This window comes from Drosophila arizonae, chromosome 3 (assembly GCF_054131065.1).
Source record: "Drosophila arizonae isolate 15081-1271.41 chromosome 3, UAZ_ARI_1.0, whole genome shotgun sequence".
Lineage (NCBI taxonomy): Eukaryota > Metazoa > Arthropoda > Insecta > Diptera > Drosophilidae > Drosophila > Drosophila arizonae.
Window position 1 is genome coordinate 11,654,605 of NC_142923.1, and position 23,709 is coordinate 11,678,313.

Consider the following 23,709-nt stretch of genomic DNA (forward strand, 5'->3'; position numbering starts at 1 on the left):
AAAGGACTGAGCGAGAGAGAGAGGGACAGAGGGAGAAAGTGAGTGGGAGCGAGAGTGGTGCAATAGATGTAGATGGGGCTGAGGTTAGGGTCTAAATGGGCAGAGAATTTGCTTCATGTATGGACATTTGGCAGAGAGTATGACGCTTGTGGTGGTGCTGCGACTCCTGCTGCTGGCGTGCATGGCACCAAACACGCACGCACGCTCCTCTCCCGCTCAGCTTGCGTGTGCGTGGAGCGTTAACAAAGCCACTTCGGCTGGCTGCGAGTGTGGGCAGGTATTGACACCACAGAGCTGAAGAAGCGCACCTACACAGACACCGTTGGACATTTGTTTGCCAGACGCTTAGCTGCAGCGCTTCGGTCATTGTGGCCTGTTGTGGCAGCAGCCACAATCTGCAGCACCGGTATCCAGGTGGGCGGATGATGACTTGCAAGCATTTAGCTGGACAGAATGTCTGGGCAGGTAAGCCGCCACAAAGCTGACAGAAAAAGTGCGATCAAATATTGAAATTAGAAAAATTCCCAGGGAGTTCAAAGAGCTGAGAGGGTTTTTTTCTTATGAAATATTTGAAATTAAATGCAATAAAATCAAGTATAAAGTATTCTTATCGTCGGTCCCGGGGGCCTCATGATAGCAGGACTCTACTGTATACTAAAAGAATTTAGACGTACAATGATTTTCACTAATCAAATGTCAAAGACCTTGCTGTTAATTTTTTTTTATTTAAATCAAGTTGAACATATGTTTGAACAAGTCATCATTTAATTGAAATATGCTGAATTGAAAGCTAAAATATATTGCGAACAAAATATAATTAAAGCTTCTTTCATCTTAGATAAATACAGACAAGAATCTATAAGTTGGTTTGGATCTATGCCACAGATCCACAGATATATATATATGTATATATGAAATCCTTAACCTAACAAGAATTCCATTATCTACGATATCATCCACATAATGTGATTCAATGCAATTGGCTACAAGCCATAAAGTTGAAACACCTTACAATTGCTTTCCGGCCAAGCTTCAATTTCGCAGAATCGTTTATGCTGCACCGCTGTCAAGCTGGCCGGGCACCGAGTGGGTGGGGTTGGGTGGTATCTGGCTGTTATTCTGTGACTGGTGGCTGGCCTTTATGCCTGGCCATGTGCCTGGGCTGGTTGTCTAATGGGCTCGCTTATTGCCTCTACCAGAACATTGAAATGCAAAAGTAAATGCGCAGCGATAAAATGCAAAAACAATAAGAAACAGCAAGACAAACAGACACTCAGACAGTCTGGCGGCGAGCAAGGACATGGCGAAAGGAGCAAGGAGCAAGGAGCAAGCAGAGTAAGGAGGAAGAAGGAAGGCGCAACAGCAGCAACAACTTCATTACGCGTGATTTAAGGACAATTGTAGCCGACACCTAACAGAGGCAACTTTTTGGCCAGAATTGCGCCGAGTTGTAGGTGTTGGCGGGCAGGAGGAGGAGGGAGCGGGCGGCCTTGCCGGAAGTTTGCCGCTGACAAAATGCGCGTCACAAGCCGCTTGACACGCCCACACACACACACACACATACACGCCCACCTCGTCCGTTTGCCGCTTTCGGTGCGTTTTATTTATTTAAACGCATTTGTGTAAATTATCATTTTAAATTGCTGCCAGAAAACAGCCTTGGCAGAGGCAGAGGCAGAGGGGGAGGTGGGAGCAGTGGGGCCTGGCTGACATTCAAAGTAATATATAAATAAATGAACGTTGCTTATACGCAACAGAGCAGAGCTTGTCTGACTTCCTGTGAGTTCTGGCAAAACTGCTCAACTCCTGCCGGCGCCCCTTCTGCTGCTGCCGACCTCCTGCTTCCACCCAGCTTCATTTGACTTACTTTACAATGACATTTGCAATGTAATTTAATGAGTCACAATCTTGTTCTCCAAACTGCCTGACACTTCCTACAGGGCTTAGTGACGAGCAGCCACGCCCACGGCCCACTTGGCCATCCACCTGCCACAGATTGATGTTTGGGTTTGGCAAACTTTAAATGGAATTAACAGAAGAAGAAAAAAAGGTTACAAATAACTCGGTCATAATGATAATGCGAGAGCCCCAAGGGTTTTTGGCTAACTGCTCACTCACTCTCCCAACCCCCACTCCCATCTCTCAGTGTCCCTTTCTGTCTCTCTTTCTTTACACTTTTGTGCTGACCATGTCTTTATTATGAGTTTTTTCTCAAGTTAATTTGTGGGCGCACGCCACTCGGGCCACTGGGGAGCCGCTGGGCTGCCCCACATGTGCCGCGGCGCTGCGTTGCAAATTTTTGCGCACGAGCGCTGACCACAAAGTGGGCCAAAGCCAAAGTGGTGTCGAGGTGGTGCCAAGTGCAGGGCAGCTAACACGGCCTGGTTCTGAATGCCAAGTAAGACGGCTGGCTAACAGAGTCGTCGGCAAGTAAATCACTTGAGCAGCACCAGCAGCAGGAGGAGCCGCAGCAGCAGTCGCCGCGCTGCCATTTTGATTTAGCCAAAGACTCAAAAGGTAACTAACAAAGGCAGCATCCGTCCCACAGTCCCCTCCTGCTCACTCTCTCTCTCTCTGTCTCGCTCTCTCCCAAGGACATGGCCCAGAACACGGGCAAGTGAAATATTTTTTGCTTGGACCGCACAATTTTTCTTACTTTTGCTCGGACTGAAAGCGTTTTGAAAAATTGGCTGCTACTTTTCGGGTTGCCATCATGTCACGTCACGTCGGGGCGTCAAGGTGAGCTCTTAGCCAAAACTTTTTCTTTTCTCTGTCATAGAGAGAGTGACAGAGAGAGGGAGAGAGGGGGTCACAGCATAATGATGATGTCACCACAGAGCAGAGTTACAGCGCGTAATGATGACGAACTGGGCTGCCGGTCGAGAAATTGTAATGGCCTGGATTTACTTAAGTATCTGACGTTCGGCGATTGACAAACGCAGCTGCACAGAGTCGATGGCAATGGAGCTGTTGCCCGATGCCAAGTATTTGCAATCTGTGTACTAAGCGCGGCCCAAACTTTGGCGCTGGCTTAATGAGCTTTTAATAAAAGTCAAGCTGCAACTTGTGCCATGTCCTGATCACACGCGCACGCATAAGGGGCTGAGTGGTAGTGGTGGTGGCGTTGGCGATGGCTATGGCGGGGGCGTGGCACGAGCTGCTGTGCATTTGAGCGCAAAACTTATTTCTGTCACGGAAATTAAATTTGCTCGCTCCGGGCCCAAGTGAAGGCCTCCATGAACGCTCTTTGCCTAAATCATGCCCGACAGCTAACCAAAAAAAAAAAGAAAATAAAATAATAAGAAGAAGAAGTATAGGGAAGGACGGGCATGGCCAAAAACAACGCCCGTAAAACTTCGCACAACTTCACAATGCTTTCGCCCCGTTGCTGGCCTCCGCTGCTAAGGCGACAATTATACGCTTTTAATCTCTTTTGAACGTCGCAAACGTGCTCAAAATTCTCAAAATCTTTGCGCCCGCCCAAGTGCGAACTTTGCTGCTGATAGCTGGGCTTTCACTTCCCGAAAAACCAAGCAGGCACGGGCGACATAGGCGAGCGGTGAGCGCCGAGCTGGTGCTGGCGCTGGCGTGGGTGTTGGGTAACACGCCTACAAATCTATCGGAAAATCTGTTAAAAACAAATTGACAAACGTAAACGTTTACCCAACTGCCTGCCAATAAATATTGAAAGAGGTGGACGGTTTTCCAATATCCTAAAGCTGAATTTCATGCTGAAATTATGTATTAGGGATGTATTTGGGATAGGTATGCAAAGTAGTCGACTGGGATATACCCTAACTTGGGTGAGTGAGGAAAAAAGTAAAGTTTGACACTTATAGAAGAGGGTATTGGAAGAGGTATTGGAAGAGATATTGGAAGAGATATTAGAAGAGATATGGTTACAAGTGTTGGTTAAATGCTGAAGCAGTTTTAATTGGCATATCGTATATGCTTTCGTCGATGAAGTATACTTTTATAAGCTCTCTCTTACTTAGTTTAGATGAGATTTGTATATATTGTATTTGTATCGAAAACGAAATATAATTGAGAATCTATTAGGTTCATATTTGAACAGATATTTCATATATATAGAATATACGATATATTTTAGCCGATAGTGCCTGATAAGTGTTTCTTTTGACGAGTAGGCTGGACTTGAGTTTTCGATATTTCTTCTTTTTCTATAAAAGAACTTAGACCTGAATAGCAGTTTATCTTAGATATACTAGTTATGGAAGTAAAAACCTGGCTAAGCTTTGCCAAGGATAGTTCAAATTGTTATTTAATTTATATATATTAAGAATTTGAGCCATATCCACACTTCGACTTGGAGAGATATTTTATCAAAAAATTCCTTATATACATACTTCTTACCTAAACATATTCATTGAGCTTCAACATCAACATAGCTCACATGTGCCGAGCAAATCCGGCGAGCACGTCGCCTATTGCTGCCATCCATACATATAAATGAAATGTATTTGAGCCGGAACTAAAGCTTACAACTCAATTCGCGTTAATTTTGGCAAATCTGGCAGCAATTTTTAATGCTAGACACAGGCTGCAGCTGCTGCGGTTGGCGGCGGTAAAAGCGTGAGTGAGAGAGATAGAGAGTGACAAGGGCCAGGCTCAACAATTGTGTTGACAGCCGCGGCAATGCGATGCAGCCAACAAACAAACCGCGTAACAAGGCCGCAACAAAACAGGCGAGCGCACAACAATGCCAACTGAGGGGACTTAGGTGGGGACAGGAGCCGGACGGGGGCGGGCTCAGTGCAAGTGGCCAAAGCGAAAATCAGGCAACAAAAATCCACCACAACAATCAGGCAGCAAAGCGCGCAGGCGGCGGCAACTGTAATGACAATCGACAACAATTACAATCAAAAAAGCTCAGCAACATGCAAAATGAAGGCATCGACCCAGGACTCGGCCAGAAGCAGAACGTCCAACCAGTCAACCACTCGGCCCAGGACCATAATTACCTTTCGGGCAGGGTGCAGGGCGTCCTACGGCCTGGACAATAGAGGGGAGAAGCGAGAGCAACAGCAAGGGCAACATCAACGGCAACGGCAACGGCAACGACAGCGGCTGCCACAACATTGTAATTTTGATGTGTTGGCCACAGAGGTGATGCGGTAGGGGGCGGCGGAGCAAAAATGGAGCTAACTCCAACCCGGCTGCAGTGCTGGCGCTGGCGCTGTGCGAGGTCAATAGCTAAAATATTCGCTACATGACAGGTCAGGAAAGTTGATTGCCTCATTTATTTTTCAATTACAACATTTATCCCGTCAGCAGCAACAGCAACAGCTACAGCTACAGCTACAGCATCAACAACAAATAACAAGCAACAACAATGGCTCTACATCAATTTGGTGCACATAAAAAGCAATGCGAGACTAATTAAAAAATTCAATGAATAAATGAGAAATCACAAAACTCATTAGTCGAATGCCAAATGACAAGACGCCAATAAAAAAACACCAACAACAACAATGATAATGATAATGGCAATCATAATGAGCAACGAAATCAAATGACCCGCAATGAGAATAACAAAGATAATGATACTACTTTCAACAACAACAACAACAACAACAACAACGATAACAAAATACCTCCAACAAGAGCACAAAAGGTCACTTAATTGTGAGGTAGAGAGTAAAAAATATTTAATTAGCCAACTAATAATAAATTTGCCAGCACAGCGAAAGGCGAATGCCAAAGAAATTTCCCAATTTTAAAGTCACTCATAGTTAAATATAAATATATATATATATATATAAATATATATATATATATATATATATTTTTTTTTCGGTTGGGACATTAAATGTAATCAGTTAACTCGATTTGTGTTGTGCAATCTTCTAATATGTTGTGTCTAGTTAAAATATTTAATTAATTTTTATGCCAACTAATTGATATCATTTAGGGCTTAACACGGATATTCGTGAGCTAATGCATTGTCAGTGAATGAACGAAAAATCGAAACTGTAATCAAAAAAGGTGAAATTTGAATACCCTAATGTAATTGAAAATATGTTAAATATTGAAATTGAATTGAATATGAAAATTTAAATTTAAGAATTACAATTTCTTTTTTTGACAATAAGGATTTAAAAACGTCATTTGTCTTGCTTAAGAAATTTAAAATATATATGTTCATAACTATAATAATTATAATTAATTTTTAACTTTTTGAAAGCTCTGAAATATATATACGAAATTATTTTCTATATTGAATTCAAGGCCTATGGAATTGATGATCGGCCTCCATTCATTTATCATTATTCATATAAAGCAAAATTATTGTATAAGTAATTTGATATACCCATATAAATATATGTATATTAATCAAATTATACATTCTTTGTTATTAACACTTTGAATCAAATATTACGTATACGATCCACTGTCCTTACATCGACTAAATAAAATATATCTAAAATATTTTCATCATTGAAAATAATGCTATGAATATTAAAAAGGGATTCTTTGCCATATTTAAAATGGAGCAAAGTGTTTGTTACACAAATATTAACAAAAGTATATAAAGATGCAAACATGCAGCTAAATAACAGGCATTTATATATTGAGCTTACACCTAGGAGTCACTTTATTTAAAAATCATAGTTGCTCCACTTCAACAGAGCATCAGGCACAATGCATGCAACTTCATTTCAATATTAATATTTTTCTTGCCATGACGGCTACAACAAAAAGTTGATGTGTTGGTGTGGTGTTCTATGAGTGAATGCATAAAAGAATACATGAATTTTATTTCATTTCATTGCGACAGTGATTAAAATATAATTAGTTTGCACACAATTTAATTGATAACAATTATGTTTTTATATAATTAACTATGGCATTTATTGAGATGATTTTTTCAATCAAAAGAAGAAGAAGGTAGAAAAAAAGAAAATCAATTGTTGCGCATTGCAGCGAACATCCATCAATAATGTTAAATACCCAGCTGCGTAATAGAAGAGAGAGGGAAATGATTGACTAATAGAAGAAAATTGAAGAAACTTAATTAGCTAACTAAATAAACAATTATTCTCGAAATATAAAAAAACCCACTCAAAATGTTAGTTAAAAAATTGAATGTTAATTATAGACGACTACAGGGTATCTTCAGTTCCATCAGCGACTACCTCATTTTTGCTGTTCGACTCCAACACACTGAGAGAATGTTAAATGCGAATAAATATTTCGCGTGACGGAAAATGAGATAATATAATAATATTAATTGCTGCTCGTTGTTAAATAGCAAAGACAATGGCCGGAAGCAATTATTTGAGTAATTGAACGAGTAAGCCGTCGAAATAAATTACTTAATCGAATTTGTGCATGGATATTAAGCAGGTGCAAGATAAGGAAGCCAGCGAGCTATACAGCAAAAAGGAGGAAAAAAATGGATAAGTGCTGCAGCGCTGGTTTCTGTATAGGTCAATAATTAAAATGCTGTAAATATTCTATGGAAATAATCAATCTTAATAGAGAAAAGAGTTTAGTGTGACGGATGAGCTGATTGACTGCGCAACTGATTGATTGATTAACTATGCACAGGTAAAGGTTAGAAGAGTTCAAGCTTTTCTGTCAGATAATGCAGTGAGTGAGAGAAAGAGAGAGCAAATTTAAGCAGTGGCAAATGATGGTTACACTTGGTATGAAAAGTATGCAAACGGAATGTGAAAGTTCAGCAATTAACTGAGAAATACAGCACAGACTGCGCAGTCCGCAATCAGAGTGAACAAAAAAAATCAATTTCTGTATTTGTAAATGATGAATAAATATTTAAGCAATAGATTGAATTCTATTAAAATACAATGTCAAAAATTGCAATTGTAATTGACTCAAATAAAAACGAGTAAGAAGCCTCCAGTCGAGACTGCTCGACTGGGAGATACGCTTAACCCTTTATATTCTACTCATTCTGCACACAAGTATATTCGCTCTGCTGACTGCTCATACGGACGGATGGACAGACGGACAGGGATACATCGGCTCAGCTCGTCGTGCTGATCAAGAATATATATACTTTATGGCGTCTGCGATGATTCCTTCTGTCTGTTACATACCTCACACAAAACCATAATACCCTGATTTCCCATTTTCAATGGGTTCAGGGTATAAAAATATAAAAAATATTGTAATAATAAATAAATTAAAAAAATACTATACATTAAAAAAAGGATTTTCAATAATAAAAAAAAAGATTAATCAAATTATATATTTAATAAAAATTCATTTACAAAATATCTACACTCGCAGATCGAGTTTATTTCAATAAAATCCCATTTAAATGGTACCTTGAGTCTACATACTTTGCTTTTAGAGTCATCGAAATTTGAAATTTGTTACGATGTTGTGTTTGAAAACCGTTTACTATGTGACTTAAGTCAGTTGGCCTCTTTTTTTTATTTTTTTTTTTTTATTTGTTGATTTTTTTCAAAATTTTTGTATCTCTGTGTTTCCCCAAATCAATTATCATGGTCTGTTTAGCCATTTTAATAATTAATATCGGCCTATTATACCTCTTTTTATTGATGAACGGAGGTAAGCCCTAACAAATCCAAGTGCACTTGAATAAATATGTCGAGATTGCTCGATTAGGAGAGAATCTGAGCCCTGTTGAACGGTATGAAAACATGCTCTATGGATTATATCTATATATACCCTATATAAGTCATTGCCATTGTGCTTTGAATGTTATTTTGATTGGAGTATCAGTTGATTGCCAGGCTTAAGGGATCTCCTAATCGAGTAGTCTTAACTGGAGCTGTCTTCGACTTACCGTCGATTATTCTTTAAAGTCGAAGCTCAACGAGGTAAGGTCACCATTGAGGAATATCCATATTTGGGCTCACTACGTTACCTCAAAAAGGAGTCTGAATTGGCTGGCAGTGGATACATATGTGCGGCGACTCTTATTCACAATCGTGTGCTTATCACAACTGCCGAATGTATAAAAGGGTATGTGTGTGTATCTGGAAGAATCTGTTTTCTGATATTCGGAATGATACTTTGCAGAAAAAAAGCAGAGGATTTACTGGGTGTAGTAGGGGCTACGTACGCGAAAGGTATAACTACAACATCCCTAGTACTGGGAATCGCTGCTTTAAGATGGCATGGCTTGTTTAGACTTGGCAAATTTGACTACAATATTGGACTGGTCTTTACTAATGAAGATACACTACCCATTAAAGGAAAACTTGGATATGCACCGATAGCCATGACGAGAATAAAACCATTCATAAAATGTTTTGTAATCGGCTGGGGAGTAGATACTAGTGTAAGCAAACAAATAATTATATTCACTATAATATGGAACGTGTAAATTGATTTAAACTATTTGTGTTTTGTTTTTTCAACTTTAGCTATTGAGCAATTGGCCAATTGCAATACCAAACTATAGTGTCTCCGCAAAAAATTGTTTTAAATACACACGTAGACTTGGTCAGTTTTGCAGCTACAAAAGAAAACAAAGAAAAGCTGACATTGACCATAGCGACTCTGGTACCCCGATAATATGCAACGGTAGAATCGAGGGATTATTCATTCATGGTAGCACTGATCTACATGTGTTTACATCTACGTATGTATTTAGAAAATGGATAAACGGAGCCATTTACCTCCACTTCAAAAAAGATCCGCCAGTGATGGAATCGATGCTATCGATGGCATCGATGGATGGCTCGATTTGCTTCCAGTGGCTACTTGTTTTGGCCATTAGCATTTATTTGGTGAGCTGACCCTAAAAACATTAATGCGTAAATTCCTATATATGATTTTAATTTTATTTCTACATTAAAAAATAAATAAAGTGTCCTGCAAGTCCTTGCAGTGTGTGTTCATCTGTCGTTAACATAAAGGAGTTGCGGAAGAATTTTTAATGGGTTTGTTTTCAAAAATATAATTCTTTTAAAATACAAATAGTAATAAGCTGAAGTATTTTCAAAATAAATAATATAAGATAAAATTTAATAATTATTGAATAAATAAAATTTTATAGAATGCGTAAAATATTTATACTATTTATAAATTCATTTTTAAATATATTACAATAAAATCTAAGAAAACAAGTAAGAAAGCTCTAGTCGAGACTGCTCGACTACGAGATCCCCTGAACCCTTGGAGTGCTAGCTATTTCAATAATTTTTCGTGTCTTTCAGCTTACACAAGAAACACACACACATACACAAACACATACACACACAAGCACCCACGCATAAACACGCATGGGCTGCAGTGTGCGCTTACTATGAGAACTTAATTGTTTAATAACATTTTTTGTGGACGTACGATCTTCATGAAACTTTCAGATTATGATTATAACATGAATATGCATGTAATTGCCAAAGCACAAGTCTCTAGTATTTGAAATACGCGTTTTACAAAAGTGAGGGTGAGGTGATTGTATAAATTGCATATAAGCATATATAAAAAATTTGGACTCTAGCAATAAAGGTGTAGAAGATATAATTTTATAACTGGTTTTCGATAAGGTTTTTTATCGATAAAAAAAGATCGGGATGAGTTATCGAATTTTAATGATAAACTCGATATCCGCGCTGTAATTACGAACATTTTACAAAAAATTTGAAGTCTCTAGCTCTTATATCTTCGGAAATCGACGCGTTCAAACATACGGACAGACGGACAGACGGACAGACGGACAGACAGACAGACGGACAGGGCCAAATCAACTCAGCTCGTCACCCTGATCAAGAATATATATACTTTGTGGGGTCTGCCACGCCTCCTTCTGCCTGTTACATACATTTCAACAAAACCATTATACCCTGATTTCCCATTTTCAATGGGTTCAGGGTATAAAAAAAAAAAATGCGCCGACCCGCCTTGACTACATATCAGATTCTATCAGTTTTGTAAATCTCGCTCTTTTATAAACCTATTTAATAATAAATAAAAAAAAGTATAAAAATTTTAATTTTAAAAATATTTAATACATAAAGTAGAATCCGGTTATACCGACTCCGCTTATAGCGTCCAACCGGTTATGTCGACGAAAATTCGACGATTTACAAATTGGCGGCGAAGGGGGCGTGGTATCCAAAATCTGTAAATTGCAAAATCTTTGTTTCCATTAACTTTATATACAAAGTCTCCAGGTCTAAAAGTGTTCAAATTAGGCTGAAAAAACAATGTCCATTTTTCGATTATTCTCGATAAAAAAGTTATCAGATGAGTTATCGAAAAAATAAGATAAACTTGTACTGCCTATGGTATACACGAGTATGCACGCCAAATTTCATTTCTCTAGCTCTTATATCTGAGATCGGCTTGCTCATACGGATCGACGGACGGACGGACAGATGGACAGGAATACATCGACTCAGCTCGTCGTGCTGATCGAGAATATATATACATTATGGGGTCTGCGATGATTCCTTCTGCCTGTTACATACCTCCCACAAAACCATTATACCCTGATTTCCCTTTTTCAATGGGTTCAGGGTATAACAAAAGAAGAGAAATTATTTGCATATTTAAACCGTTTGCTAATTGAGTTCATTTCAGCTCAAACGTCTGAGCCATGCACGAAAATTCCACGAATTTTTAGCCGAAATCTTGACACATATCAGCGGCTCATCAATTTACTTTCGATATATAGAAAACCTGTGCGACTGACAGCTCGCCTGTCGGTTGGCGGGGTGGGCAGGGCTGGTGGGTTAAAACAATTAGGTATCTGTCTCAACAACTTAGTTCTAGACAGCTTGTAGCAAAAGCCGGTCGAGACGCTGTCCATATAACCCAGCATATCTATGCCTAAATGCTAATATCAATGTCTGACAGTTGGCTTTCAGTTCAAGTTGCGCTATCGCTGCGCTGTCGCTGCTGCTGCCACAGTCGCTGCTTATCCGGGACCGGCTTAACTGTCATGCAACTAGAATCGGTAGGGGGTCCAGAGTCTATCTTTGAGCTGGCTGTTAAATGGTGAGTGAGAGCTCTAGCGCGATAGAAGTAAATGCGAATGGCGAACGGCGAATAGCGAATGCGGATGCGGATGCCATCGTCCGATAGGACTCGGGCCATATTAGTGTGGCGCCTTGCTCTTTCTTTTCTGGCTGGTTGACAGCCAAACCAGCCAAACGCCGGCAAAAAAAGCGAAGTGAAAAATAAATAAAATAGAATGCTAAAAATTCAATTTGCAAAACGTTATCCGTGGGATTTACATAAAGCAGTCATTTTGAAGTTATACGCAGCCCGAAATGGGACATACTTCTTATACGTTTGCGTGTGTGTATATGTGTGTGTGTGTGTATATGGGCCGCAACTACAAGAGCGCAGTGTTACCCTCGTTGAGGCAAAAAGCTGAACCCACTGCCATGTCAATAACTTTGCTTGTATTAGTCATTTGAGCAAGGCAGCAATATCTCTCTCTCTCTCTCTCACACTCTCTTCCTTCCTCTCTATCTGCCGCTCTCTATCGCTCTGTGCGTAATTCGAAATTTTTTACTGCGAATAGACGATTGAGTTTGGGTTGCAAATGGAAAGCCATCAAATTTATTGAAATCACTTGCTGCTGCTGCTGCTGCTGCTGCTGGCTTGGCGCGTCGTCCTTCATCCTTTGCTCTCACTTGCGCGCTGCTGCACTTTAAGAGCCCGTGCCTTGTGTTGATGTCCTTGCCGCATCCTTTGCTTTTTGTAAACATCAAATCACAGACACTAAAACCCCAAATACACATGCACACACACACACATACACGCGCACGCACGCAGACATACACGCATAAACATAAACGTAAACATAAACAGGCGCTGCGCCTGGCTCTTGCCAAATGTCCTTTTTGGTCATACGGGCTTTCGCCCATTCTTTCCACTCAGCCTCATTCCTCAATTTTAGCGGATGTGCTGTAAATTCTGTTCAATTTTGTAAAAAGTTTTCCTTCGCATGGACTTGGCGCGTCTTGGCTTGCCTGTGCCGCGTCTTTCGCTGCCTCAATTTTTGAGCAACCAAAAAGAACCGATACACAAAATATCATAAATAAGAAATCCGATATTATTTGTGATGTAGATTGTAAGAGAGAAGCCTCTGGGATTTTGCACATTGAATATATAATATATTTGACTGTAAAATTAATTGGCTATATTAAAAAATTAATTGAGGAGCATATAGTAGAGAATATATGTGTATGTATATATATATATATATATTTTTTTTTTTTGTAGTCAGACTGTTTTTATGAAGAACATAATACTGATTTTATTATTTTCTTTTTGCGTTCGACCCAATTGTCAATTGCCATCAAAAAATTAAAATCATTTGAAAATTCTCACTTAAGAAAAAAATATATATATTTATTTTAATATTTATTTCATTAATCTAAAATAAAAATTTACAAAATTGGATACATTTATATATATATATTTGCTTATAATATTTTAAAATTATTTGTACCATTAAATTAAATAATCTAAAATTTAATATTTTCTTAATATTATGTTTAAAATATAATTTTCCTTAAATTAAATGAATGAAAATTCAGCGCGCAAGCGCACTATTATTTTCGTAAATACAAATGTATACATGCATTAATTTTTATATATATACATATATATATACTTAAACCTTTTTTAAATCTCTTGAAACCCTTTGACAAGGGTCGCACGTGCTCCAGACTTTGTGTTTTATTTTTATTATTTCTTTTATTATTTTATTATTTTTTATTACCATTATTTATTACTTACGTTTTATTATTTATTAAATAATTCAAAAATTCGTTAAAATTTTTCTTTATTTATGTTTAAATTATTTATATGACTCAAATTTGCCTAGTAGTTTCTGAGCAAAACTCTTAAATACATTGGAAGAGAATTTCTCTCAACAAGCAGTAAGAAAATTTGTTTATTCATTATATTATTATATACGATATAAAATCTCGTAATTTTTCCTATAAATTTCTGTACATTAATTTTTTTGTTTTTTTTTTTCAAACTTTCAGCACTCACAGCGTATAATGTAATTATTGTACAATCAATTGAAAAATCAGAGAGTCTGTGAGTAGTTAGCTGGTCAGTCAGTTATTCTTACAGTAAGTCAATTAATTAGCCAGATATAAGCTCATTCTGTCAATCAGTCGGCCACTCTGTCAATTAGTTAAGCAGTATCTTGGCCAGCCGTAATGTCAGTGGGTTATGACGGCCGGTCGGCTAGCTCTTGTCATATGCATTTTTATTATATTTTTAAGCTACATTATGATATAATATTAATTCAGAATTATTTTTAAATATATATAATATTAATATTACATTATACGTACAAAAATTATAAATAAAAATAAATATAATAAACTTTAACATGTTAACTCTCGACCTCTGCATTTGCCACACTTCACGTATTTTTTTTTTCCAATGTTTTTTTAGAGATTACCAAAAATTTTAAAATATATATACATATATACAAAATATTTTTCTCAAGCTGAGAAGATGGGTAAATACCTGCGTGTCACCTTCAATGTATATATGTATATAGTATATAAACGAATATTTATTTTGTCAGCTTTAACCGCAGCTGCTGTGTAAATCTCTGGCTGTTGTGCTAGTCGCTCGTCTCTGTCGCAGTTCATCTATCTCTGTCTACAGCTTACTATCTCTGTCTCAATCGTGGCTGTCTCGTTACGTGTGTCCATGGCAAATGCCATCAGTGGAGACGTCCCTGGGACTGCGCCACATGTAAAGCGAGTTGAGGAATCAATAAACTTTCCAGTGGTTAGTAAAAATCTTCATGGCAAATATTTTGCAATGTTTACAATGTTTGCAGGTGGCACGCCTCAGCTGGTCTATTCGTCTTGCCGCTTAGCTCACCTGTTCGACTTCTGGCGTTTGCTTTTATCATTGCAATAAAAATTCAATCGCACACGTTACCACACCGGCCCGGCCCCTCGTTGCGGCTGGGATACAATAGCAATGATAGTTATGTGGATACAACAAACTACAAGCAGCCGTAGGAGCCGTAACAAGGATAAACAGGCGTGGGTTGGTGCTGGGACTGCTGCTGGGGCTGCTGCTGGGTCTACTGGGCTACTGTCCCAGCACAGTGCTTAAATATTCACATATCGCAAATTCAATTGAACACAACGCACAGGACACACACACACACACACACACAGAGGACACAGGACATTGCAGTTAAGCCAAGGCAATGTGGCCAGCGTCGTCGACATCCTACGCAATGGCAAGTATAAAATGGTGTTGACAACAACAATGGGAATACACACACATTCGCACAGGCACAGGCAACGGCACACGCACACACACACTCTCAAGGGGCGGGACGCTGGGATGGCCACAAAACGTTACTTTTTATATGTTAAAAAGGATTTGCGGTTAAGCCGAATGGACAATTGGACGGACACTGTCTCGCACTGGTTGCATTCGACACAACCAGCCCGTGTGCGTGTGTGTGTGTGTGTTTGTCCCGGTTGAGCCACAGGACTTACAGGCCAGCAGATAACATCTGTACATATCAATGGATTGCGCTAAGGATTGGGCCGGCTAGCCGCTCAACTTGTTTGTGCTACTAATAGGGATCAACATTGGGCTGCCTCTTGAGACAGAGCCAAGGACCCATCACCAGCAGCAGCAGCAGAAGCAGCAACATAAAATGACAGGCAACTGGCAACTGGCAGAGCAATCGCCCAGGTGTGTCCTTAGGTTTTTTGTAAACAACAGGCTCGCCTGTTGGGGCCCAGCACTAATAAGCATTGATATTATATTGCAGATATTGCGTATACGCCACGTAGTACAGCAATTATTGAGTAAGCGAGAAATAATCGCATCAAAGTTAAATTAAATTAAAAGTTGCGCAGCATTGCGTAAATCACTTCCATTTACAGAATGCCCTACTGGTGGCTGGGTGGTTGCGTGGTTGGGTGGTTGGTTGGCTGGTTGGGTGGTTGGTTTATGCGTAAGCGGCACATGTTGAAATTCACTTAAGCATTTTTCGAGCTGTGAGCTGCGTAAGAGGCTGAAATCAAAGGGAAGAAAACTTTTCGTAAATGTTGAGGCAGCTAAAAAATTTGCAACGAACGTGTTGGTAAAACTGAAAATCGAAAGACGGTGAGATGGCGAGCTGGCGAAATGGAGAGCAGATCGAAAGAGTGAGAGGGTGAGGGATTGAGGGCAGGGCAGGCAGCGAGGCTGTTTTACGTGCGAGTCACTAATACGAGGACCAAAGTGATTTTAACGCAATGCAAATGTACCTGGTGGAATGTGAGCAGCGGGCGTTGGGTGGGTAAATTAATGGCTCTTAACTTCATGTTTACAAGACGAATGAGCGCAGGAACCAACAGCAGCAGAAGTGGCAGGAGTAGTGGCAGCCATAGCAGGAGCCGGCACAGAGTAACGCCTGTCATAGTAACGTGTGTGTATGTGCAAGTGCAGAAACATGTGCACGACGCTCTCCTCTGCTGACTGATGAGCGTATGCAAATGTTAAGTTCACTTTGACGCAGTCTGATGACAGCCAAACGAAGGCTGTGTTGAGGATTTGGCAGCGGCTTGCCTCTAACACATGAGCACACACTCTCTATTTCTCCCTCTCTCTCTCTTTCTCTCTCTGTGCGTGTTTGTAACGCCACCTACAGCCCGGAATTGGCAGCTGAACCTGAAGCTGTTGCTGACGCTGTCTCTGATGAGCGACTGTGCGACGCAGAGCCGATTAAAAGTTACCGCGACATCGTTACATCACAACGCATCACATCGCATCAGCTCAGGCACATAGCAGACAAGAACGGTTCCGGTAAAATACATTCAACTAAGCCTTTTGGTCGATTTGGGGAAGATTGGCCATTACGACAGGGTATACTAAAGAAGCTAGTACTGCTAGTACGAAATGATTGATCTTTTTTAATTTCTTGGTAATATAATAAAAACAAGTAAGAAGGCTCCAGTCGAGACTGCTCGACTAGGAGATACCCTGAACCCTCTAAGCTGATATTCTAATCATTCCGCACTTCTTTTATGCACACATACATACACATGCATCCACACGCACGCATAAGCCTGCGCTCTGCTTACTGCGCAGTAAGCAGCGACTGCGCTTGGGCTGCGCTGCAATGTGGGCAATATTATGAGAATTTATTTGTTGAATAATTTCTTTTGTAGACCTACAATCTTAATGAAACTTTCAGAACGTAATCATAATGTTCAAATGTATGTACATTCCAAAGCACAAGTCTCTAGTACTTGAAATGCGTTTTTTACAAATTGGGGGCGAAGGGGGCGTGGTATCCAAAATCTGTAAATTACAAAATCTTTGTATTCATTAACTTTATATACAACGCAAATTTGAAGACTCCAGGTTTAAAAGTGTTCAAATTAAGCTAAAAAAACAAAATCAAATTTTCGATTATTCTCGATAAAAAAGTTATCGGATGATTTATCGAAAAAATAAAGCAAACTCGTACTGCGTATGGTACACACGAATATGCATGCCAAATTTCAGCTTTCTAGCTCTTATAACTTCTGAGATCGACGCACTCATACGGACGGACGGACGGACGGACGGACGGACGGACGGACGGACGGACGGACGGACGGACGGACGGACGGACGGACGGACGGACAGACGGACAGGGCTATATCGACTCAGCTCGTCGCGCTGATCAAGAATATATATACTTTGTGGGGTCTGCCACGCCTCCTTCTGCCCGTTACATACTTTTTCACAAAACCATTATACCCTGATTTCCCATTTTCAATGGGTTCAGGGTATAATTAGATCGAACTCTATAATAATATGATGATGATAATACGATATGATATAGCAGCCACACCTTAGGTCATACCTTTAAAGCCAAAGTTTAAAAGTCGCTAATAACCTACCTTCTCTTCCCCTTTCCAAATCACATTTTAAGCCATTCATATCACGGTCCTGGATTCTGATCCTTAAACTAAGCTTTAAAATATTTGACTATTCATCTAGCTCTGAGCTCTTCACAATAAAGTATCCGAATTCTAAGGCTGGCACTCTGAAGTTTTGTATTGAAGCAAGTGCCTTTTAGTAGAAAAGTAAGTCGTTTTCGGAGCTCTGCCGAATAAAGCAACTGACTTTCACAATTCTTTGAGGACTTTCTATAGATATCCTTGGGGAGTTCTGAGAGTTAAACGAAAAGTATGCCAAAGCATTTTGAAAGGATTTGTGCCTAAGCTAGTTCACTTGGCAAACAGTTGCCAGCCAGTTGCCTATTAAAAGTTGGCTTGTCATGACACATGTGCACACACACACACATGCAAGCAAACACGCATATAGGTATATGTTCTTCTTCTTGAATGGCCTCCTCACCGAGAAACCTCTCAGGCCTTTCAAGTTGACAAGTGCCATTAGAATGGCTGTAATAATTATATCACTAATGTGCACTTACTATTGTTGACTTGTGCTCTATCAATGTGCTGACTGCCACGCCCACAGGCTGTAACTTTTTGAGGAGATTTAATAGCGACCGCACCCACTCACACTCACAGTTCCATAGGCCCATCGCCCACCCCAGTGGCTGACTGGCCGGAAGGTAAATGCGTTATTTCAAATTTATCGACGCACTGGGAATGTTATTATGACTAAATCAATAACAAATATTTACAGTCAAAGTCGAGTGCAGTTGGTCGGGTGAGGTTGGCTGGGTGAGCTCTTTAAAGCGCCACCTAGGGGCAGAAAACGTGTGACATTTAAATATAGCAACCCGCCAGTTAGGCATGTGTCTCAAGTACGCAGCGAATCAGACGCTAAAATCCCAATTCCATCCAATTTATATATATACATATATACTATGCATATATATATATATAAATGGTATATATATACAATTTGAGTGACTTCAATGGAGATGATGGGCAAACGGAGAGACAGAGTGAGGTGGACGGAGGGCGTGGCGCGACCATGGCTGATGGCGACAGCGAAGGCATCGCTGCAGTTAGATAGACAAATACAATGGGATGGTAAATTGTTGGTGGGGGCTGTACATAACAAGCTCAATCAAAGACAAAACGAAAAGAAAAAAAAAAAAAAATAACATCAAATCAGCACACTCACACACACAGATACACTCGCACACACTCACGTACACTTAGCGAATACGCCGGAATAGTCGTGGGGTGTGCGAAGGACACGCGATTGGATCTGTATTGATATAAATTGCTGGAGCGACTAACGCGAATTACAGAGCGCGAGTAGCGAAGGCCAAGAATGCGGCAGGAGCCAATGGGAGACGCAGGCGGAGGCGGGGGCAGAGGCACGAGCGAAAGGACCAAAAGGACCTGCGACAGCAACGCGCCATTCAGAGACCGAATGGCGAAATGCGAACGAGACGTCAGCAATCATGGTGAACAAATGAAAATAAAGAAATAATAAAATCAAGCAGCATATTGATTGATTATGCAGCATAAATAATGAATTTATATCTACAAAGCATATACACAGCTATATATATATATATATATATATACAGCTATATATATATACATTGTAGCATGGCAGCATCGACAGCTTAAGATTTGAGCAATCGCTGCAAAATATGTGAGGCATTTGACAAAGGATTAGCTTTTGGCTGCAGCTTAGCTACAGGTGCCTCGGCATCGGCAGGACTTCGACCTGCTGCTCATTAGGTGCCACTTGGCAGCCTCGAATTGTAATTTATTTGACATTGCGCATACGCCACGTGAACGTAATGCAAGTAAACAATCTGATTTCCAGCTGCCTTAACGCAATGATTAATTGCCATATATATTGTGTGTGTGTGTGTGCGTATGCGATAGAGAGTGTGAATGTGTGCTTGCGTGTGTGTGTGTGTGTGTGTGTGTGCAATTGGGGATAGGCATGGCGTGGCATGTGGCATGGCGTCTCTTTTATTTATTTGCAACGCAATGAATTCACATGCCTCGCAACAAAGGGCAGCGCCTGCTCCTTTGTTTGATCTTTCAACAAGCTCTATTGACTTTGATATCCAGCATGCGACAGAAATTTATATTGATTGTAGCTTAAACAATATAGTTACGCTTGAGACGCATATAAGTGTTATACAATATATAAATATATTTTTATATTTAATATGTTTCACTGAAAGACAAATTTGCTGCAATATAAAAAAAAAATTATTGTAATGGACATAATTATTATATATAGTATGTTTTGGTCATTATTATTATTATTGGTCCTGTTTTATGATTGTTTTTTATATAAAAGACAAGACAAATATTTCTGCAATTTAAATACGAATATTTTCATTTATATATTTTATTATTTGAATATTAAATTTAATCAAATACTTGATAAAAAATTCAATCTTTAAAATATATTTATTTATTTTGATTTTAATAAATAATAATTATTATTAATTTGTAGTTAAAATACAATTATATAAAATTACTTATTCTACTTATTTATTGATTTTTTAAATTCAATATTATATTAGTATATGTATTTATTTATTTATTTTTTATATGACTTTAATTAGATTTTTTAAGCTCTTTAGTGTTTGTTTTGACATATTTATGTATATTTAATACTTATTTTTTCAGGCATGCCCTTTCTATTTATATTGCAAACTTTTTTTAATTTCTAAATACACTTATATAATTGTCCAATTACCACGTTTTCTTCAATTCACTTGATGTGCCTAAGTGTATTTAATATTTGACTTGTCTGCAGCTAAGAGTTTTCCTTCCGTTTAGTTAAGTTTAAATTTATGTGTACCAGCTCAGCGATTTATATTTAATTAAATAAGCAGATATGTGCGTGTGAGTGTGTGTGTGTGTTTGAGAGAGTGTGCTTAAATGTGTTGTCATCTAAATAGGATATGCGATAAGTTATGCTAAACTGGAAGAGACTGCAGACGTGCAAGTGCCTTGAGGCGTAATTTATGCATTATTTTCCACTTAAATACGCCCAGCAGAGACAACTCTTGTTGTTGTTGTTGCTGTTGATTCCAGCTGCCGCTGCTGCTGCGGCCTGCTTTATTGTTATTTGGCAGCCACAAAATTCGAGCAAAGCCAGAAAATTGCATTGCCACACCCAAAATGTTGCGTTAGAGGTTTGGTTCTGCAGCTTGATTAAGTGCTGTCTAATCGAAAATGCATGAGTTATTTGCATAACTGATTAGGCCAGGCAACAAGCCAGCAACAAAAACATAAAAATAAAATAAACATATACCCAATATATATGTATGTATAAAGTGTTGCAATTGGGCAAATTAAATGAAGAGCACGTTAAACCAGCCACAGACACACAGATGCAGACACTGAGAATGTGAGTGCGTGTGGGAAAAATTGGCCAACGCTTTGCCATGACTAAGCTGATGAGAGCAAGCAGCAAAAAAAATGTACGAATACATATATATACATATATATACATATATATTTATATGTCTGTGTGTGTGTGTGTGAAATTTTGTGGAATGTGGCAAAATTGCTGGGCAAATGTTGAGCTGTTTGGCATTGCGTTGCGTTTGCCTGATTCGTTTCCCCATGGACTGCAGCTTGGCTTGGAAAATTAAATACCAATTTTTGGCCAGCTGCCGCGTCTGCTGTGTTATTGTTGTTTGCTACACAGCTGGCGCTGTAGTTGCTGCCAGTGCTGCCAGTGCTGCCAGTGCTGCCAGTGCTGCTGCTGCTGCTGTTGCAACAATTCAAATAACATTTCAACTTTACACAGCAGCCAAGCTAGCGAGCAGACAATGTGGCAGCAGCAGCAGCAACAGCAGCAGGAGTAGCAGTCGCAGCAGGAGTAGCAGCAGCAGCAGCAGCAGCAACAGCAGCAGAAGAAGTGGCAGTAGAACGACGACGGTATTTATTTATTTGTATTTGAGCGCGCAGCTCAATTACGTTTAACGCTTTTGACGTTTTACAACATGGCCTGACCAGGACAAACACACACACACACACACACACACACACACAATACAGTGGGGGCATGCCATCGCTGATTGCGGACAGCTGAGGAGCAACCCGAAAAAAAAAAAAAAACGTATACGAAAAAAAAGTGGGCAACTGGGAAGCTGGATAACTGGCGAGAGATACAGCCAAAAACGGGGGCCAGGGCCAATGCCAGCGTGCAAAAGCAAAATGAAACGCTTGGCCAAGCGATGCGCAACGAAATTGTTGGAATTTCAACCTTGTTTCTGGGTGTATTTGGTTGCGCTTAATTGGTTCTGTCAGCGGCAGCAGCAGCAACAGCAGCAACAGCAGCAGCAGCAACGGCGGCTGCGGCAGATTAAAAAAGTTCTCCTAAAACAACATTAGCAGAGCGGAGCGGCGGGCAGGCGAAACGAGCAGCGGAATTTAAAGTATGTGTCTGTACGCGCGTTGGCCAAACAATTTGCTTAGTTATTGATATGAGAGGGACGGCGCGACGCTGCGAAAGGGGATGGGAGGGGGGGGGGGCAGTTGGACATAGCTGCAAAATCCTTGCCATCCTGTGAGCCACTTCATTTCCGGGCTTCCGTTTGTAATAATGAGAGTTTGCAGTAATCTCGCGAAATGTACAATCAGTAGACCAATACGGCAGAATGAGGGGCGGGGCGGGGCGGGGCAGGAGGTTGAACTGTGTGTGTCGGGCGTCCAAATTGCCAGGCACGTGAACAATGTGCCATTTTCGATTTTGCTGGATTGGGTTTGCAAGTATTTGCCGTTCAGTGTTTAGCTTTCCTTTTCATCGAGAGTTCTTCGGCAGCCAATGTCCTGGCAAGTGCGCTCAAACGTGGCTAAAAGAGTCACGTACACGGCAAGGCTGTCCAAGCAGCCCAGGCAGCCCAGGCAGCTCCAGCGAGCTCAGCTGCCACAAGCTCGTCCTGCCTCCTGCGTCCTGCGTCCTGTGCCCGATGTCCTGCTGCGTGCTCCATTCTACGCTTTACAGTTTTGCACTCAATTGCTTATGAAATTAATAGGATATGTCAGTGTTTAGTATTGACCGGAAGTAATACAATTGATAAGGATTATATACATCTACTTCTCCTTCTCTCTCTCTCTCTCTAACTCTGCGCGTGTGTGCGTGTGCGTTCGTGCAGTGCTTACTGAGCAAAGCAACGACATTGATTGCCCAACTGGGCGTATGAGTGATATGGACAGCAGCTCAAGGCGTTGGATAATTGCAGAGTGGGCAATGAGCACGCCACATGCCACACAACACATAACACACACCGCCGCACACACACGCACATATATACGATACGCATTAGAATATATAATGCAAACGCCAGCGGGCAGTACCTCTCACACTCTCTCTCTCTCTCTCTCTCTCTCTCTCTCTCTCTCTCGCTTGCTCAAGAACTCCCTAGCAACACGCCCACCCGCTTTAGCTGCATTTGGATATGGACTAATTATACGCTAATTACGCACATGAATATTTATGCATTCACGTTGGCTTAAGAGTTGCAATATTCATTATTCGAGAACCGGAACGGATATTGCATAGCTTCAGAAAATCAAGTTATAAAGTCTTTATTCATATTACTTATTTGAAATGATTGAGGTAGCATTGGTTAAAATATTACTCGTTAAGATTAAACAATGTATTGAGGAATGGACATAGAAATTGCGATTCTTATTAAATTACCGACTTACAAATAAATTAATAAAAGTTATTGTGTTATATCACACCTTACTCTCTCCCCTCGTGACATTATGGATTGTATACTATGCTTTATATTATAGTATAGCATTCTCCATAATCACACTCCCTTGGCTCGCT

General features: G+C 40.0%; 1 protein-coding gene and 1 long non-coding RNA gene across 3 annotated transcripts; both read left to right on the forward strand.

Annotated features, from left to right (window-relative positions):
* The first annotated feature begins 3,930 nt into the window (after positions 1-3,930).
* Positions 3,931-5,727, forward strand: LOC149269676 (uncharacterized). Its single transcript, XR_016269054.1, has 2 exons — positions 3,931-5,237; positions 5,296-5,727. It is a non-coding gene; the product is annotated as an uncharacterized LOC149269676 (long non-coding RNA).
* A 2,592-nt stretch (positions 5,728-8,319) lies between these two features.
* LOC108614768 (azurocidin-like) lies at positions 8,320-9,985 on the forward strand. Of its 2 annotated transcripts, XM_089465069.1 has the most exons (5): positions 8,320-8,562; positions 8,820-8,979; positions 9,037-9,298; positions 9,384-9,749; positions 9,831-9,985. In XM_089465069.1, exons 1-5 carry the CDS (start codon positions 8,496-8,498, stop codon positions 9,897-9,899), a joined length of 924 nt encoding a protein of 307 aa, XP_089321195.1. In that variant the 5' UTR covers positions 8,320-8,495; the 3' UTR covers positions 9,900-9,985. The 2 variants fall into 2 exon arrangements, with proteins under 2 accessions (XP_089321195.1, XP_017864505.2); XM_018009016.2 differs by lacking the exon at positions 9,831-9,985 and having other exon boundaries at positions 8,322-8,562; positions 9,384-9,821.
* Positions 9,986-23,709: the final 13,724 nt, after the last annotated feature.